The 18,302-nt window shown below is 32.4% G+C and overlaps 1 protein-coding gene across 6 annotated transcripts in view; it reads left to right on the forward strand.

The window, feature by feature from the left end:
• The window catches only part of sona (sol narae metalloprotease), a 386,330-nt gene that overhangs the window by 330,656 nt on the left and 37,372 nt on the right, over positions 1–18,302 (forward strand). For all 6 annotated transcript variants that reach the window (XM_081744386.1, XM_081744358.1, XM_081744367.1 and 3 more), the window contains exon 3: positions 11,999–12,062. In XM_081744386.1, the coding sequence (XP_081600512.1) occupies positions 11,999–12,062 (64 nt within the window). The remainder of the gene's footprint in view (positions 1–11,998; positions 12,063–18,302) is intronic.

An 18,302-nucleotide genomic window follows, 5' to 3' on the forward strand; every position in this document is an offset into this window, starting at 1 on the left:
TGCACCAGACGTAAACGCTCTTCCACTGAGCCACCGCGTCCCCCCTAAATGATACCCAGAAATACAGGTATCCATGTGCGTCGACATGGTTAAGGTTTGATACCCATTTGTTCCAACCCTTTATTTCTTGACTTCATATTTACAGCCTATTAAATGTTGATTTTTTAGTACTTTCACAAAGATGACTGCGAAATGAGACTTGAGCTTCTTTTTATGTACATTAGGCATTCTTGCCTAGGAATTATGGAATAGAAAAAGAGGACAAAACTTTATATAGTATAAATCCTTTTTTAAAAATTCAATGCTTGCCAATAAAAGTAGTAATCAAACATGAGATAATAATAACAACACTCATTATCATTAAATCCCTAACTGCTCTGAGGGACGTATTTCATTGAGATGCAATGGTGAGTCGATGACATCTTACTTTTCCTTATGTACATTTTCTCTCTGGGAATATCAATTGTCTATGTACGTCGCGACAGACATAAACTGCCCTTAGTTGAGGACGTGATGGAGAAAGGAATACCAATTAATTGTTCGTAAAATGCCTTGAATATGATCTCAAGGGTGTCACGTGATCCCTCTTCATTGACACTTGTTTTCATTCAGTTAAAAATTTCTCTTCCGTATTCTTTAATATTCTCACAAGACACAATAAACATTAGATTTAAAAACAAGTAAACAAAGCTTTCGGTTCAGTTATGGATGTAATATTAATTCCTTTCTAAACTATGATGGCTTTTTGTTAATGGAAATAAATTGAAGTCATAATATTTCTATTACTATTATATGTTTCATAAACATTGTGTCACTAATTTTTACGACTTACATAAATAAAGCTTACAATATATTTATTTGATCTTTATGACTCGTGTTACACTTGAACTTGTGTCCATTATCATTTTTTTAAGGAGTGTTCACACTTTTCCACCAGAGACGTGATTAAATTTGGAAATTTGTAACCTCTGAACTGAAGTCCAATGCAACTGGAGTGATATAGATCCCAAGCACATATACAGTATATAAAATCCTTTTTATTCTTGAAAAAGTAAGATATTTTTAATAGAATGTATTATTTGAGGTTCATTCATGTACTCTAATAACAGAAGTAAGCCTATAATCAGAGGGATATGAGGAAGTTCAGAACTTCCTGCCAAAACTGTTAAATTTACGCGTGATAAAATTGAAATATAAGTTATTGAATTATAAGCCTTTCTAATTATGTTCTAAAAAGACAATATGTATAATACTTGCAACCGAGAAGAACGTTCACTCAAACATTTAATTTTATTTACACTGAATTCTCTATTCAAATGTCTAGGTTCTGCCTCTAGTAGCAACTGTATTTCTATAGTATGCCGGTAACTTAATAACTAACAACTTCTTTTCGTCTTTAGTGTGCAATATTCGATCGATTTCAAATGGACATCTTCAACTACTTTAACTAAAAGTAATTATGACTACACAATACCAAATGAAAGATTACATTTGATTTTTGTTCTGGTAATATTTTGTATAGTTATTGGGACAAATGTCCATTGCATAGTTTTTTTTTATAAAAAAATCATTATTTTTAGTTTTCTAGAACAAAATTAATCATTTGGAAAAAAACTACTAAGATTTCAATCACAAATTTAAAATTAATTGAATTTACATACGTTTTGATCTGAAGAACATGCATTACTCTTGTTAAATCTTTGCGAACGTATAAAAAATTAAAGCCCTGATAAATCTTTATAATTCAAATAGGGAATAGGGAAGAAGGGACCAAGATTACCAAATTATTATAGACTTAAGCATCAATAAGGATTCACAATTTTATAAATTCAGTGTCATATTATTTGGATTACCGTACTCCTCAAACAAAATTTATGGCCTATTGGATCGTAAGTGATCCTATAGCACTGTTTTCTAACTTTAGTTTTCGTTTACATTGCTTAGGAAATGTTTCTTATGAAAAATGTTCCTTTATGGTCGTGACATCCACGTATATTAAGTAGAAATTAAACGACTAATCTATGGGAATTTCACGTTCTCTTGAAACGTTAATGCGGTTTCTTTCCTTTTTGTATTTGCTTAAAGAGAGGACTTAGTAGCCTTGTGAGAAACGGACTTAAGGTAGGATCTTGTTTACTTAACACTGGGAAACGTAGTTCAACAGCAATTGGATGAGACAGTAGATGGCGTTAAGAGATGAACCCTCGCGTGTAAGAAAAAAATAAAAAAGATAGAAAGTTCAAGGCCGAATGACATGGTATTATAATACAATACACCACACGCATTATAATACAAAGTGGAAGTATCACGTTTTGTTACATGTGGTATATTTTATCAAAAATCAGTTGTGGGTAGTGTTGTTAAACAATGGTACTGAAGTACCGTTTGATGTACCGAAAGCCTCATTATATATGTAATAAGGACTGAAATTCTGCGATGGCGTTAACTTCTTTTCTGGGTGACTGAACATCTGAGAGTGGGAATCACAAATGGATTGACCTTTTCAAGGTCGTCTGTTGTTCAGATCTAAAGAAAAAGACAAGTGTCGTTTAGTGTTAAGTCGTGCTTAATATGGTGGGGTCAGTAAGTGAAAGTGAATCTTTAAATTACAAGAAAAGGAAAAAGAACTTGATTAATCCTGCACATAATGGCTTTTTAAGAGCACTTAATCTACGAAAGTAGCTAAGCTTCATTGGTTGAATCTTGTAAAGACAAATTCTGATGAGTGTATAATTAAATATAATTGTCCACTTATTCATGTTTCAACAGGATTTGATCTCAAGTTACTTTTTAAATATGAAATGTTAATAAAAAAGAATCAAAGACAAATATTGAATGTCACGACAATTGCATTTGAAATTGCTGTTATTAATAAAGAATTCTCGCTTTTTTATTTTTTTTTATTGTGTAACTCTGAGTCGTGTCTCGTTATCTAACGAACAAGTTATCAGAAAATAAATATATATATGGAAATACAAAGTTTAATTTATCTCTCGAGAAGTGACTTCTAGTAAGATTATTGTATCCAGTTCGATACAGTCAAAGATATAAAGTTTTCAGTAAGATATCATAAATGCTTGGGATGTTATACAACCGTCAAAACATTATTGATTGATAACTTAAGTTTTTCTTTAAAAAAAAAAAAAAAAAAAAAAAAAAAAAACTGGCCACCACCTCTATTTTCAAAATATATGTACATTTATAGATGAAATCAAACGAAACAAATGTAAATTTTATTTAACCATTTAAAATCTTTGTTTCAAACTAAATATAAGCATTTCCTACGAAAGCTTGCAACAAAATCTATTAAAAGAGATATGGGTGGTCAGGTTTATACCTATATATATGTATATATATATATATATATATATATATATATATATATATATATATATATATATATATATATATATATATATATATATATATATATATATATCGTACACATTGTATAAGAATAAAGTAATTAATCTTTAGCAGAGTGTCACTTCTCAATCGTTTACAATTTGAACATTCTGAGCGAGAAGTAGCAGGATGAGGAGATAATCACGTCCTCCGTCCCTCATTCCACTTGCAAGTAATACACAACACTGAATAAGGTTCCTGTCATCTACTCATTGGTGCATAACATTCGATATTCGATAACCTTCTCGAAGCCGGATAAAACACAACAAAACAATAGGTACACCATCAACTTAGTCATGAAGTGGCAATAAAAAATCTTAAATAAATAAATTAAGCACGTCTACTCAATTCACAATAAGCATTCATATATATTCAGTTACAACGCAGTACTGAAAAACAAATTATTTCAAGACACTGTCTTTTGTAAAATATATTGTAAACTTCACTTGGAGTTCAGTGTCTCTGCCAGCATCGAAGTTACATGACACGTGGACTTACAACATGAAAGATGTCCGAACCACGTGAGCTCTTGCTGGGAATTGAATCCGGATCTTTCGTACAGACGACGTGGACGCTACGTATTTTGCCACGAGCGAACTGATTTTAAACTTTACTTATGTTGGTAAATAAGTACAAATGTTTCTTCAACCAATCTTAATTTTTCTTTAACAGAAAATAAACTGAACTTCAGTCAATATTCGAAACCGGAATCTTTTAATCTCGTGTAGTACCTCAGTTTACTAAACAGAAGAAAAAGCATCTTTTAACCTTTCATTGCTAAAATGAGTTAATCTCTGACATTATAAACTTAAATAGGATATTTTCTCTTTTATATAACACGGTGGTGGTTTTCCATGTCTTTTTGGGCGTTTCCCCAAAGAATAAGGAAGCACGTAATAACAAGAGGAACATGAATCAGGGGAACACGAGACAAGAAGCTTTTTATTCTTATTTTTTTCTTTTGTAAAGTAAAAATGTTTTACCACAAAAGAAATAAGGAGAGGGAGGGGAGGCGGAAAACATGATGTGAAACAGCCTAACCTTTTCCACTTCAAAAAAAAATAAAATAAAAGTACAGAAAGAATAAAGGAAGAAAATAACAATAATGACTGAAGGGGAAAGTGGGGAGAGGCTAAAGGGTGGGGAACGTAGGAGAAGATTGCGAACATCATAACCAAAAACAAAGGCGTTTCATTTGCAGCGATGAGCTATTTGATGTAGGCTAAGTTTACTCTACTTTAAGAAAGCTTTCTTTAGAAAATAAACAACAATGCTTGTATTGTCCATACAAGGAAGAAACAGAATCGTTCTCAACGGTCTTTCAGACTTAAAGAAAGCAAAAGAAATTTTGCTGATAAGAAGAAAGTGGATGCAGACAGTGTACCATATACATAAAACACTAGATACAAACTTTTTTTCTTTATGGCACAATTTCAATTTTAATCGTATACAATATTGTCGCCGAGGTCCGAACGCTCTGGAACTCGGACAATTAGAAATATCTAAACGAAAAATTAAAGCAAATTTTGCCCGGCTTTCGAACACCCAGGGAGCATGTTGTTCGTATGCTACAGTCCATTATGAAAACCATTAACCGTTCATATAGTGCAAATTCAACTCGATAATACGTGGACAATGCATTAACACCGTGTGTATTCTAACACCTTAGTTTTCTTTTCCTTGATTCATAATTTGTTCTCTACTTGTACTCATGACGCAGGGTCAACAGCTAAAAAGTATTGAGGCACCGCTCGAAATTGAAGCCTCTACTGGAATCGTACTGGAATCAAGCGTATTAATTATAAGCTACGCGGGAGCTCGATAGACAGAGATACTTTAAACCTATTAATCAATATTTTGTCCTATGTTTCAACATTTTTATACATCTTAGTTTTATTCTTATATTTTACGTAACTCATTATTTCAAACATATCAAACATCAAATTTTTCCTCTACGAGAAAATCTATGACTGAACAGTACTAATCCAAAAGAAGTAACTCTTAAAAATTGGTGAAATTAAATAATTGTTATGAAGAAAAATAACAGCGATATATATATATTTCAATGGTGTCTTTTCTGGATGTTCCACCTCGTATTCTAATTAATTTATGTGATGTAGCTTGATGGGATCCAATAGACCAAGAGTGGGTTGGTCAGTTTGTTATCAATCTGGTCAATCAGAGAGGCGACATGAAGGAAAGATCGAGAATTTGGATTATGAAAACCATCTGTATAGTAACTGATTATAGCTTCATTACACAGATTTTGTTCACTGGTATACTCCAATAACATTGCTCCTTTCGAGGTTCTTCCTTAAAACGTCAGGAAGACTAACCCGTGACGAATGTAATTGGCAATATAAAGCCGTATACTAAAGCACGAAAGCCTGTAGTATGTGAAGTTTATTTTACAGACAAAGTTTTGATATACAAAAATGTTTTCCGTCATCTGGAAATTGTATTGTTGGTGGCAATATGAAATTATAGAGATGTGGAAAAGCTCCGAAGAAAGTACGTATAGTGTACAGGATATATACCAAAATTGAAATGTCATTTCCATAATATGCGGGAAGCGCAGAGAATTACAAGATTCTTAATGCATTTCTTTAGTACTAAACGATCTCTTTCTCCTCGGTGATTGATAATCATGAGGGAAGATAGGTGAACAACAATTGTATTATCTCGCCTTCCCTCCCACATATTGTTTCACATATCTTGAATTTAAATTAACTTTCAAATAGTAAGTTATGTGTGTGTACCTTCACTAACTTTCTTTTTGTACCGCAGTACGAACAGCTTAGTTTGAAATATTACTTCAAAGTGGTTACACAATAACGTACATGAACGACATAAATAGAGGAAGTGACTATTAAAATCTAAACACTGCTTCAACCAATGCTTTTTCTTAATAAATTGAAAGTGAAAATATTACTAATAATAAATAAATTCTGATTCTCAAACGAGAATGTTCAACGCGGTACAACAATACATAAATCTTATTGACTTGTCATATGGATTCAGAATGAATTGTTTAGTTGTCTTCCACAACGTTACACCAAACAAAAGCAGTAATGAAATTTTAAGTGAAGTAATGAAAGTTTTGAACATCTTTCTTGTTCCAAAGTACTAAATAATAAGAAGATGAAGGTTTTTCTTTTTGTCAGTTTCGCACTTCTTGACAAGGAGACCAAAAGTTCGTTTACACCATGATACCCATTTTGTTAAGAAACTATGCTATAATTCTATTTCAACTAATCATCATTAATGCAATTCTGTCACTACACAGTTTCCTCATAACTATTCATATATAGTAAGTTTGTTTACGCATGAGTATCTAAATTTAGTCGAACAATTGCGGAATTATGCTCATAGAAATTGAACCGAGACCAGACTAACATTAAAGACAAACATAGCTACTAACAGGTCGGTTCTTGTATAAATGTACCGATATCGAATGTATGAATCGCCTCATCAAAAATACTAAGCAAAAGTATATTTGTAACAAATTTTAGTTTTCACGTTAACCATATTAAGTGGAATAAGATATAACTATTGGATGGTCCTTTGTCCGCATCTTGAGAATTATTCTTCTCTATCGTAAGTAGGTTGCACACGAGATGAGAAATAAGATTTTCTTGTTTTGTCTCGTAAATATTTGTAGAAATTTCGTCTAATCTAGATTCTCGAAGGGTTCGTTCTCGGCAAGCTTATTTGTGTCTCGTTTCGAAAAGATCTCATCGTGTCTCTCGTCTCGTAAATGTGTGTCCACGTAAATTTCACTTTTGAAAATAGTGCAGACAGTAGTCTTGGTAGATTATGTTTAATAATAGGACCAATGGCAGCCCGTGATTAAATTCAATTTGGCTCGCGCGGCGCAAAATGAAGTGACTATAAACCTTGAGACTTTCAAATATATAATATTCTGATGGATTGCAGGGTATCCTTGTGTCTTATTTGGTTGGGTTTCGCAAAATTAATGCTGAAATTCGGGAACTTTTGGGGCACATACCAATGACCATAAAACATGTCGGCTGTGGGCCAATGATTCCCAACCTGGAAAGCGCCCCCTAGGGAAAAGCGTGAAGAGTGTGCAAGAGGGCAAGCGCAAGCTACTGACAGAAATAAACTGTAAAAGGATGAATAAACCACCACTTGTAATGATTATTTACAATTTAGCCTTACCAAATTGCACAGACGCTACATGTTTGACATTTGGTTTTTCCTATTTCTATTATTATTATCTTTACTGTTTACCTTACATTATTTCTGGACTTAGTAGAGAGTCTGTCTACTACTGTGTGTCTTGGTCATTGAGGCGCTTTTTTATTATCCTGCTTGCTGATAGTAGTACAGGTATTTGCAATTTAGGGTTGAGTGTATTGAATGTTTTGTTTTACTCACTTGTCTTCAAAGTGGTTGGTTTAAGTCCTGTGGCAGATACTAAGAGTGGAACTATGTTTCATTTTCAGTTACAATTTCTTGTTTCCACATGACTTTAATTTCAATTGCTAGGTCAGTGTACTTTCCTTCTTTTCTGCAGGTTGTTACCCGATGTTATGTTAATATCTATTACAAATGTTGATTGATTGTTCTTGTTTACTATTACAAAGGTTGATTTTTTTTGTTTTTGTTTACTAATACAATATCTGGTCTAATGCATGCTACAGTTTCATCTGTGATTATGAGACTGTTTCAGTATAATTTGAATTTTCTTTTTCCATGACGTAGTTGGGCTTATATTTGTTATATGGTATTTTTTTTCTGATATCAGTTCGCATTAAGTTGCTATATTTTGGTGTACAATTTGCTACGTTATTGTGTCTTTCTGCATATTCAGTTGATTCTGGGATTTTACGTTGTCCTACGATATGTTCTATTGTTTCATGTAGGAACTGTATTGTCCGTCATGTTGAGTATTTCCTCGCGCATACTTCCTTAATGTCTATTATTATTCTTTCTCCTTGTTGTCTTGGAATAAGTACTCTTTCTGTAACACCATGTTAATGGTAAGCTCTGTATTTTCTTAATGTTGTCCGTTAGGCTATTGAGATTGTTAAGATCTGTCTGCGTCCAGTTTATTATATATCTATTGATTGCTTTGGTTTTACTCGTCGCGTTTAGGTTAGTTACTTTCTAACCTTATTGTATATCTTCATCAATCATCAAATCATGATATGATTTCTGCCCTTATTGGCAGGTCACTTGCCGCCAAATTTCACTTTTTAATTTGATCCTCTTTGACACTATATAAAATATCAAACCTCCAAGAACAGTGGATCACTTGTGGTGTGCTATATTTTAAGTTCGGTGCATAGTGGCTATTTAATCTTCAGAGCATAAACGTGGAACGTGACACTAAACATCTACAACGGACTAGAAGTAATAAGAAATATTTTACTCACAGCTAGTGCACTTGTGTGCAATATACAATAAACACATCAATTGTAAATTAAAATGTAGGCTAGTATTGAAATACTGTACTCAGGTTCGAATTTCTGGAGAAATGAGGACTCTCTCTATGTAAAGAAACAAAGAATCGCTGGGGGAATGTGTTTATATGAGTGTGTACTCCAGAGAATAATGTTTGGATAATAATCTTCTTCTCAAGCGCTAGTCATACCTCATAGTCATAAAAGTACCTTAATTACCTTTCCCACTCTACGTTTATAACTAGAAAAGTAACCAAATAAGAGCATGTAATGTAGACTAAATTAACCAATCATAGCAGTTTCTGATTTCTTGGTGGAAAGTTTGCAATAGTTGTCTACTGTGTAATACTGCGGACAAAAAAAAATCTTGATCCAAATTTGCTTCTTAATTGCTGATTCGGTTGAAAGGATCAATTCAAGATTTAGTCCATTATGAAGAGTTTTCTAAAATATTTGGGATAAAAGAAGACTGTGTCCGTATCTGAGACTGTGCGTAAAACGGAGTGTTCTCTCCCATAATAATACATATATTTGTACCAGGACAAGAAAAGTTTGTCCGTATTATGGAGGTATCCGCCATTGAGAGTGGTTCGTTAAGGAAGATTTTACTGTACCAAGCCAAGACCATTTCATCATCTAAAATCTCAACCACATTACAATAAAACCCAAATCAATTGTACTCAACTAATAACAGTTGTATTTCATTACTAATGTAAAATAAAATCTTTACTTTTTGACATCCCAAGTTTATGCTATCTTAGCTAAAGGAGACAAATGGATAATTAACGAAAGTAAATGAAAATGAATGAAAGAGAGGATTTTGAAAAAAAAAATCGTGGACACAATTTTATTTACCAACTCAAATAACCTGGGATCAAACCAGGTATCCTTCGCCATCAGAATTAGGATGTCTTATTGTAGAATTCTTATGCGCTATTTGGAATTTCGATTTCTCAAATATTTTCCCATTACTTTAAATGTTACTTTATCCTTCACGTAGACAGCATGTGAACTGCTTTACATGCAAGTCTCTTCTGTTTCTCTTTTAATCCGGTTTTCTTGCGTCAATGAGAAAGTTCACATACGATCTAGACGAGAAACAGAAAATTATGGTTGAAACTGAGTTTAAACAGTGTATAACACACAATCTATTCACGAAACTTCTACATTAATAACTGTTCTAATTACAAAGGTTGCGATGGTATCCTAAATATGTATTTGAAGAGTAGATTTTATTATTTATATTTTATTTTTGCGAAAAAACAAGTTTTGGGTGCATGGTGGTACATTAACATCAGTTGAGGTAGGTGTACTGCACTTCCGACGGAAATAATTAAACAAAATTTCTCCCAAAATTGCTAATAGCGGAAGTTGAAACGCAATAACCAGTTTCTCCAACAACAAGCGTATCTTTGAATGCCACTATATGTTCTTCTAATGTGTATATAATTTGAAGGCCTTTAAAGGGTGTTAAACCTTTTTTTTTTTAGATTAATGACTTGATTTAATCGAAATATTCTCGATTTGATCCCCTTTTGACACCATATAATATATCACACCTCTAAGAACAGTGGATCACTTGTGGTATAGTATATTTAAGTTCGATGCACAATGGCTATTTAATCTTCCGAGCATAAACGTGGGACGTAAAACTAAACATTTACAATGGACTATAAGTAATACAAAACATTTTCTTTAAATTAGTTCTGAAGGAGAAACCATAGCTTTTAATTAAAAGGATACAGAGATAACAAAGAATTAAATTTCGCATAGCGCTATATGTACCCTCAACATTCATGCATTTACAATTGTAAGTACAAATTTATAGATGAGAACAAAATTGATGTATTGCCATTGCAAAGATGTGGAAGTATATATTTTATATTAAATTTTAGTGGCAGATGCTTGTTCCACAGGGTGAAAGCTACGAAAATTAAATTTCAACTATATTTTGTTGAAACTCATACAGTTTTGCGGTGATATTTCCGAAGATGAAACTCACGAAAATATCAAAATACAGTATTATAGTAGTATCCATGTTCCTAAACTTTGTTATTCTAAATTAATGTTTTCCGCAAATTCTTAAAAGTACATTTAAATTTAAGTTACATAATGAAGCAATCTTACGTTCAATTAAAACATATCCCTGTACTTAATTACTCATTTATTAAAGATCTAGACTAATCCGTGTGTGATTTATTCCTCTCTAATGAAAGATTTTGTTTCTAGTAGGAAGGGACTAAGGGTGCACAGTGATCCTCGTCAGATATATACATATCACCGTTCGATCATTGGAATGCCGCTTCTATATGATATTCTGTGATCAAATGTCCTTATGGTGATCAAATGTTCTATCTCTCTTTTATATATTTGTGCCATATGTAAAAAATAGATATAGAACAAAGAAACAATTCCTGAAGACATGAATTCAACACTGACATTTTCGAGCAATAAAGAAGCTAAAATCTTTAATTTAGAACACATTAAATGTAAATACTTAAACAATGAATTTTAAGGAACACTCACTAACATTTTAGAACAAACTTTGTCTATTCGATATTGACGATCTGGGTATCTTTTACTTCTCGGAACACAATGCAAATTATGCTCACGTGTACTCTCATCTGTGAGAGTGAGTATTGATTGAAATCACTACTTGGGATAGTTAAAATCAAATTTTATACAAAGTATACAATCCAAAAGAAAAGTATTCTGTTTGTACAAAACGTTATATATTAATTAGATTTTATCGTTTGTAGTTGTTCATGTCTCGATTTTGATCCATGAAAGAACATATCATATTAATTGTTATAAGACTTTCATATTCATCTACCATTTACCGTGATCGCTGCAAATTTGTTGTATTTGAAACAACTTTCTTGATAGCACACTTCCTTAATTTGTTTTATTTCGGCGTCGCATTTTTTATTTGCAGAAGGTGCACATTTACCTTTCTCAATTGTTATATTCATTAAGTGATCATGTAAAATTTATTTTCATTTTTTCTTGATACAGGCTAAAATTTCTCAATTTACTAATTTAGTGGAATTTCATACTAGAATTGCTTATAGAAAGTATTCATAAGATAGTAACTTTTTTTTCAAATCTTTTTCGTAATATGTCCCTCATAATTTTTTCTAACTTCACTTTCTCTTCTCTTTCAGATTCACAAACACATGTCGACAGATGACCTTAGAAGGGTGTTTCAAGTCGAAAGTCATGAGGAAGGTAAGTAATTTCATCAATGTGCAATCGTACACGTTAGTTTACATACATGTTAAAACTTGAATCTGTGGGCTACAATTGTTTTTTTTTAAATTATTGTGTAAAATATTCATACAATTACCACCATCATCTGTCAGATTCTCTGGCATAAAATAGCAACTTTAAATTGACTTACAAATCTCAGCTTATCCACACAAACTGATCTTTAATAAAAAGTAAGGGGTCCATATTAAATTTTCTCCTTCCCATTTCTTAGATTAAAGAATGTAATTCTGTAATTATTACTGAATTATCATAAAATATGAAGACAATCGCCTGAATCGTGTTTCAGAAAATTGTTTGAAGAAAAAAACAAGAATAAACTGCCCTTCTGGTCTTTCCTCAGAAAAAAATGACTTACCGTTTGTTAGTGAAATGTTGATATATGAAAAAGAAACAAAATCGTTATAGCTATTTTCGAGAAATTTTCTCTCTCTCTTTTTTAAAAGTAACCCTTTAGTACATTATTTTTATCTTGGGAAGTAGGAACAAAATTCGAAAAATAAAACTGGTTAAAGTGTGGTTCGGATACATTGCACGGTGTAGCCTCTAGGCGATTGTACTTACATCGGAACGAAAGAACATTCAAAAATAACTTTTTTTGGCAGGTAGAGGTTAAGAAAAAGTGCAAATCCATTGAAATCTTGAATTTGATCTTTTTTACGAATACAATAAGTTAACTCTTTGTCTCCTCTCATTGCTCGAAAGGGAAACAAAAAGAAAAGAAAACTCTGGATGCAAAACATGGATTTGTCGCTCATTGGATCCTACAGTCGTTTCCCAAATTATCTGGGAATAACATCATAAACACTCTCATAAACTCGTGCATATTAGCAGATAAAGGATTGAACAATTTACTAAATTCTGTATTTTCAACTTCGGATAAGGCGAGTAGAAAGAGTCTCATGCTCTTTTTTTATTGCAAAATTATCGAACACCTCAACTGCAATGAATGTCCTAACCTAGGTAACAGACGGTTACAAATAGTTTAATTGAAAACTATTGTTAGATTTAAATTACGAACATTGACTACCCACGTAATAAAGTTTCAGTATAACTTAAAATACCAAAACTTGAAAGGAAATATAGAAAAACTAAAATAAATACCGGTATGTTAAAAGAAACATACTAATATCAAGGTATCATTTATCGTGTATTCACCGGAGATAATTCCACTCAGATAGCAATTCAATTGATGAGAAGCCATATTTGACCGAGTTACGTAGTAATACGTTGTTTACGTGTATTAAATAAATTCAGACAAATAAATACTCGCGTTTCTGTCAACAAAAAACAAACAACATATGTTTGATATTTTTAGTCAGACTACCTTGTTTGCACCTCAATCACTCAAGCTGAAAGTAAAAATTGCCCCAATGATGTCTGGTAAGCTTCAGTTAATGACTCTGCTGTGATTTTTTTCTTGTTTGTATCTTTCTCCCGCTTTATTCTAGGTGTGCGTGATACTTCTATTCTTCCGCCCCCATGTTGTTTGTTACACTCTCTTCATTTAATAACTATCACGTGTGAACTCTTATGCAAACTGCTTTACACTAATGTTATATCTTCTGCAATTTTCCATCAGTATCTAGTCACTACAGAGTGGAGGAGGAGAATATGTATACGTTGAAAATGTGTAAACAACATAGCAAGTGCTTCCCAGCTTTGTGCGCAAATACATAGTTTGACCTTAAAGAGGTTAACGTACCCCTTTTTTTAAAAAACACATACAAGTAATTTGTTTCATAACACATTTTTCTCTACAGTTAATTAAAAATTTGAGAAAAAAACTAGAAAGAAAATAGATAGATGAATGATAATCTGCTGGGATATAAACAAATGTTAGGAGGAGAGGAAGGAAATGTACGAAGTAGAACTCAGTGGAAAATTCTGTTGAAATTTTCCACCGGATTTTCCAATTCAAAATTGCAACTAACGTTGAACCAACGAAAGGTCAAAGGTTCCTCTGTACACAGACTTACCGACTAATTAAACAACAAAAAAAGTGTAAACAACTACTTTTTGCAACGTTTAATTGCTCTCAGATCTGATGTATTTTTCATTGGAATGAACTAATTTAAAACAAAAAGGAATTTGTTTCTTTTTCTTCTTTACTTTTTTTTGTGAGGAAAGAAAAATATATTTACATGTCCTTATACTATGCTCAAACACAATATCGGTATTATTGTACGTGTAAGTAAACAAATTAAATCGCAAAACTTGGCTGGGATATACAAAATGTAACAAACAGGATAAGTTCTTAATAACCTTTATTTACTTATAGTTATTGACTAAGCGTTCAGTATCATACGGCATATTTAGTTATGCTTTGTAATTATGTTTTTTAAAAAAAAAAAAACAAATTGAGGAACAAAGTAAATTCAATTCCAATTTTGCAACAACAGCAACAATAACTAAGAATGTTGAAAAGATTCCCCCTATTTCGAGGAAGTATTGTTCAACAGTAACTTAATTTTGTCATTAATGATTCCTCATCACCATCCTTAACAAGTTACTTGTCAAAAATTAGTATCTCGGAAGAGAGCTCTCTCCAAATTCTTTATTTTTACGTACACTCATGTCCAAAATTATTGTTGCATGTCTATAAATATGTTGTTGTAGTAATATAATTTGATAACAAATTCGCCCGGTATTTCTTATAATGTTAGTGTGTGTATAATCGGCAAAGACATGTATGTAGCAAATTTCATGTCAAAAGAGCAGTAAATACGAACAAAAAAAAAAAAAAAAAACTTTCTTGTTCATTTAGCAACATTTTGTTTCAGTCATTCTAATTTTCGTATTTATAATTCTTTTCCTATGAAATTTACCACAAATATACATTTCCCGATTATACACATAGTATCAGTATTAACAGTACCCTGTAAAATCATTATCAAATTATATTCTTACAAGAAGACAGTTATAGATATGCGACAATCATTTTGGACATGAGTGTACATAGTCTTTTTCTCCGCTTTGTCCATCAATCAGAATTCGACTATTTTTCTTACGCTTGCTCACCACTATATATTTTATCAGGATACAATTTATTCTTCCAATTGTGTCCTAACCTGATAAAGTAAGTGATCCTGGCTCGCTAGCGTATCAGACATTCCTAGTTAGTGTGTATGATATGAACCATCAGTATTTGAAAACTATGTCGTCTCACTGAGTGTTCGGTACATTTTATAGAACATCTGAAATATTCAGACTTCAGAGAACACTTAAGACTGCCTAATGACCTTAGCCTTGTTTTAGGAGTATAACGTTATTTTTAGTGACCGAATTCTTACTTTGATTCGTGCGATTGAAATAGGCTTTTCATTTTAGCTCTTACATATTCTATTTTATTATTATTATTTTAGTTATTTTTGCTTGCTATTTCGTTATTTATTCTTTTTTTTTTTTTTTACGGGACCTCTGTTTTAAGTTTCAGCTTTGATATTTAAGTTAGTATTATTTTTAAATTTTATTTTGTAATTTATCATGCCTTTCTTCGCTTGTAGAAATCATTGTTCTATGTTGGTGATCCTTTTATAAGCAGCAGATATCAGACATTGGGCTTTCCGTGACAGGGAGAAATATCCTCCTCTCTAACGTTCCCATTAAACCAATTAATCAGTTTCTATTTCTCTTTTCCATTACCTTTAATATTATTTTATCCAATATCTGTGCTGAATAACAATTATAGTACTTATTAATACTTTATACATAATAATACTTTAGTAAATCGTTACTATTAATAATAATTAAACTCTATGCAAAGAAACAAAAACAACTTTTCTGTCGGAATTTTCTACCAAGCGAGTTGGGTTTGATCTACGGAAGAAACCATAGAAAGGGGCCCCTACCTGTAGCTTCTATATTTAATGCTTAGCACAAAGCGAAACGAGAATATGAACAGATAGAATTAACCTTACTAACTACATTCACTAATCATACATCAGTGTGATTTCTTAGCATAATTAAATCTTTTCAATCATCTGTACAAGTGATTACAATAACAATTTAAAAATACAAATAACCTAAACAAAGATACGATACATCGATTCGCGTTAATTGATACACTTCGATGTGTGATACAAGCACCCCAGTGATACAAAATGTACATATAAGTGGGTAAGAGCAGCAATCTATCAAATAAAGCCCTTTTACTATCTAAAATATTTGATTTGCACCACAAAATTTTTTACAATTAACGTCTTTTGATATGTTTCAATTTGTTAAATGTTTTCGTGCATGAAGACTCTGTTTTAGAGTAGATTAACGTATCATGATCTGTATATGACGAACAATAGATGCAGATTAGGGGAGATTAGGGGCGAAATACTGTATATGGTTTTCCTTCAGAGAATCACTTCATCTAAACCAGTGGTTCTCAACCAGTGTATCGCGACAAACTGGTGTGTCACGCAGTCCCATAGGATGTGTTGCGAAATTTTAGATTTTAAAAATCATGAAGCATTTATTAAAATCAAACTTGGAACAGAGCGTACCAGTCCACACCCCCAGGAGTTACAACAATGCTGACAACTATAAAGAATCACTACTCTATAGAAACTTTTAGTGTAAAAAATTATAATCTTACACTATTATGATTTGTATTATCATTGCTAAAAAAATCAAACAATTGTGCCGTGATATCATGAGCAGGGACGTACGCAGGGGGTGGGTCATGGGGGTTCGGACCCCCCCCCCTCCCGAAATTTCGACTTTTGTGTAAATTTAGCCTAATGTTATGGGTAATTTTAGGAATGTTAATGGAAAATACCCTCCTATTGAGTTTGGACCCCTCCTGAGATAAATTCCTGCGTACGCTACTGATTGTGAGCGTTCACTAAAGTGCGTCATCGATCAAAAAAGTTTGAGAACCACCATCTAAACAGCAGAAAGAAGCGAAATATTCAACGAAGAACCCCGGTTTAGTACCATTTCGTAATTTGTCAGGAGAAATTACTGTATTACTCATCAAGTTATTCCAATGTATCAAATTTAAGAAAATGAATGATGTACTAGGCTTCAGAAATTCCGGTATATTACAGACAAAAGTACGGAAATCGAAAAACCGTGGAGTTATCATGTTATTTCCTTGAACTCTTCAAGTAATACAGTTCAGAAGGCTCAGTAAGATAAATTCACCTCAGGAGACACAACTAGGCTCAATTCACCATGATGGGCTTAACTCAGGCCCAATTTTCTACATTAATAACGTGAATATTAATTAAAAACATAGTCTTGTATAATCTCAAACCATATTAATGAAAGCACTTTCACTTATTAATCTACTGAAATTTACTTCCTAATAGGCTACTTGACTTCTCCTCCTAATAGGTAAACAATTTTTTTCACATTACAATACTAATGAATGATTTTTTTTTTGGAGGGAGGGGGAGTTACTAAGGATGTAATCAGTTTTCTTTGATATTTTTGGCTCTAATCGTGGATCATGTCCGTCAAATCAGACAAACACGTTATTTACAAACAAAAATATTTGATCTACCAGATAAACAAAATCCAAAACATTCCCACGAACATGTGTCTTAATAATAATGTTGAATTATATTTACAACACTTATTCTTCAGTATGTGTTTTCGAAGTCATGTTTTTTCCCGTTCACACTACTTTGAACACCTACATACAATACGTTCATGTAACAAGCAAGAACGTCCTACCTTCACCCGGTTAAGGTCGTTAATTTTCCAGTGGGATTATGGAAATTATGTCACGTGGATTTAAGCAAGGAATATCATGAAATGTTAGCAAGCAAAGAAAATTTTCTTTTCTGCGCAGGAATCGGAGTAACTTGTAAGTTGTATTCCTGTGTCCTTGAAAGGTGCTTGGAAATAACTCACAATTTAAAACAGAGAAAAGGCGAATAAAGAACAAAATTTAAGAAAAAAATCTTAAAAGACAAAGGAAATGAGTAAAAATGTTGCACAGATTTCAATGTTCTTAAACCTATGATTTTAAACAGACTTAAAATAACACGAGAAGAGATCGGAAGTGAAAAGAAAAATATGGTAAGGTTTCCTTGTAACTAAATTGTTAGTATAATTGCCCTTGTTGCGGAAGATCCGGTTCGATTTCCGGTAGGGGGCCCATGTGGTTTGAATTTAACTTTAATATGTGGATTCACGTTTCATATAGCTTCCATGTTGAAAAGGGACATTAAACTGCAAACAAACGAACAGCACAACATT

This window comes from Thermobia domestica, chromosome 2 (assembly GCF_964235325.1).
Source record: "Thermobia domestica chromosome 2, izTheDome1.hap1.1, whole genome shotgun sequence".
NCBI classification, from domain to species: domain Eukaryota; kingdom Metazoa; phylum Arthropoda; class Insecta; order Zygentoma; family Lepismatidae; genus Thermobia; species Thermobia domestica.